The sequence below is a fragment of the Protomyctophum bolini genome (genome assembly GCF_963924005.1).
Source record: "Protomyctophum bolini genome assembly, chromosome: 11".
Taxonomy (NCBI): domain Eukaryota; kingdom Metazoa; phylum Chordata; class Actinopteri; order Myctophiformes; family Myctophidae; genus Protomyctophum; species Protomyctophum bolini.
The window spans coordinates 19,836,321-19,837,957 of record NC_137872.1 but is presented as its reverse complement, the minus strand read 5'-3'; the positions used below and the strand labels follow the sequence as shown (position 1 = coordinate 19,837,957).

Here is a 1,637-nt window from a genome sequence, read left to right as displayed (position 1 = left end):
CTCTCTCTCTCATCGCCCACACGCGCCTCCATCTTTAATCTCTCCATAAACCTTGCTGGTTTTAAGTGTCGACAAACACACTTTCATAATTTCCGCTCGTCGACACGGTGTCATCAAGGGGGAGTGCACCGTCGTCCTGACACGGTCGCCCGGAGAATTTTATTTTTGCTGTCGGAGAAAAGACAAAGTAAAAAAAAAAAAGGAAATTAAATAACAAACAGGACACACCGAAATACAAGAAAAGAACAAGAACAGAAAGAAAAAACACACAGGAGGAAGAATCAGGCCCGAACCTGGTCCATCTGAACAGACGGGGCCGGCGGTGCTCCCGCCGTGACATCCGTCAGCGCGTGTTGGGGGGGGGGAGGGTGAAACCAGAAGGATTTGTCACCGCCACGGTCGGGGGGGGGGGGGGGGGGGGGGGAAACCAGAAGGATTTGTCACCGCCACGGTCGGGCCGCGCCGTCGTTCATATAGAAATGTCAGCGGCGCGTTGGTGCTCAATGATGAAGCGACGGCCGGCCAGCGCTCTGAGGGGGGGGGGGTGCTCTGAGAGGGGGGGGGGGGGGGGGCATAATGTGTCTGTGGTCTAGACGTGTCAGGTTGGAGGGCGAGGGGTGGCGGGGTGGGTTTTGCTGCATTCACGGCTTTTTTTTGTCAGCACTCTCAATCTTCACCCATACCCAACATTTGCTTAAAGAGCTAAGTGCGGGAGATGAACATGCAGATTCGATAGCGCACAACCTCCGTCTTATTCCGAGCGATAACTCAACAGGCTGTTTTATATCTGTCTCTGCTTCGTCTGATTTGAAGAACAGTCAAGACGACGCCATAATCGAGTTAGTCACACGCGCCACCAACGTACACGCCACCTTGCATGGCCCAGATGAACCTGTCTTTTTTTAATGTTTTTTGTGGCTTTCGCCTTTATTTTATATTTTTTATTGAGGGACAGACATGCAGTAAAGGCCGTCGGGACTGCGGCACACTGCCAGACTGGATTACCAGCCAAGGTGCCTGGACCACTGAGCCATGGCCCAGGCCCAGATGAACCTGTCTATTGGGAGTTAATGAGCGTCTTGTGTCTGTTTTGTGTTGGATTCCCTCCGGCAGACAGACGATGTGACGCAAACGGACGTGTCTCAGCAGCTCCAGCTCCAGCATTCAGACGCCTCGGAGAAGCAGCAGCCCAAGAGGTTACACGTCTCCAACATCCCCTTCCGCTTCCGGGACCCCGACCTAAGACAAATGTTCGGGGTGAGTCCTCTCGCACGCACACACGCACGCATGCACGGCTTGTGTTATTATTGTATTGGTGAGTAGCAAAAACGCAGTGGCGGCCTTATACGTATGTTTCAATAATTTCAGTTGAAACGGGCCTCGAGCCTCCAGCGGCATCCCAATTAAAAAACCCACTCACACAATAATAATGTATAAATATAGCTGCAAGCAGCGATAAGGCGGGACCAAGAAAGAAGACGTTACGCAATAAGAACAATATGCACAAATAAGACTCACTGAATTGTCAGTACCCGGGTTTGAACACACAACCTTGCGGTCCGAAGGCAAGAGCTCTATACTGACTTGGGTTAGAGCTACACGGAGACAATCAGGTACTCCATTGTTAACAGAAAAAT

General features: G+C 51.4%; 1 protein-coding gene across 1 annotated transcript in view; it reads left to right on the top strand.

The window, feature by feature from the left end:
* The first annotated feature begins 1,132 nt into the window (after nucleotides 1-1,132).
* Nucleotides 1,133-1,637, top strand: part of LOC308323615 (RNA binding protein fox-1 homolog 3) — a 52,277-nt gene continuing 51,772 nt past the window's right edge. The window contains exon 1 of the mRNA XM_080775373.1: nucleotides 1,133-1,257. Within this exon, the coding sequence (XP_080631499.1) occupies nucleotides 1,249-1,257 (9 nt within the window). The 5' untranslated portion in view covers nucleotides 1,133-1,248. The remainder of the gene's footprint in view (nucleotides 1,258-1,637) is intronic.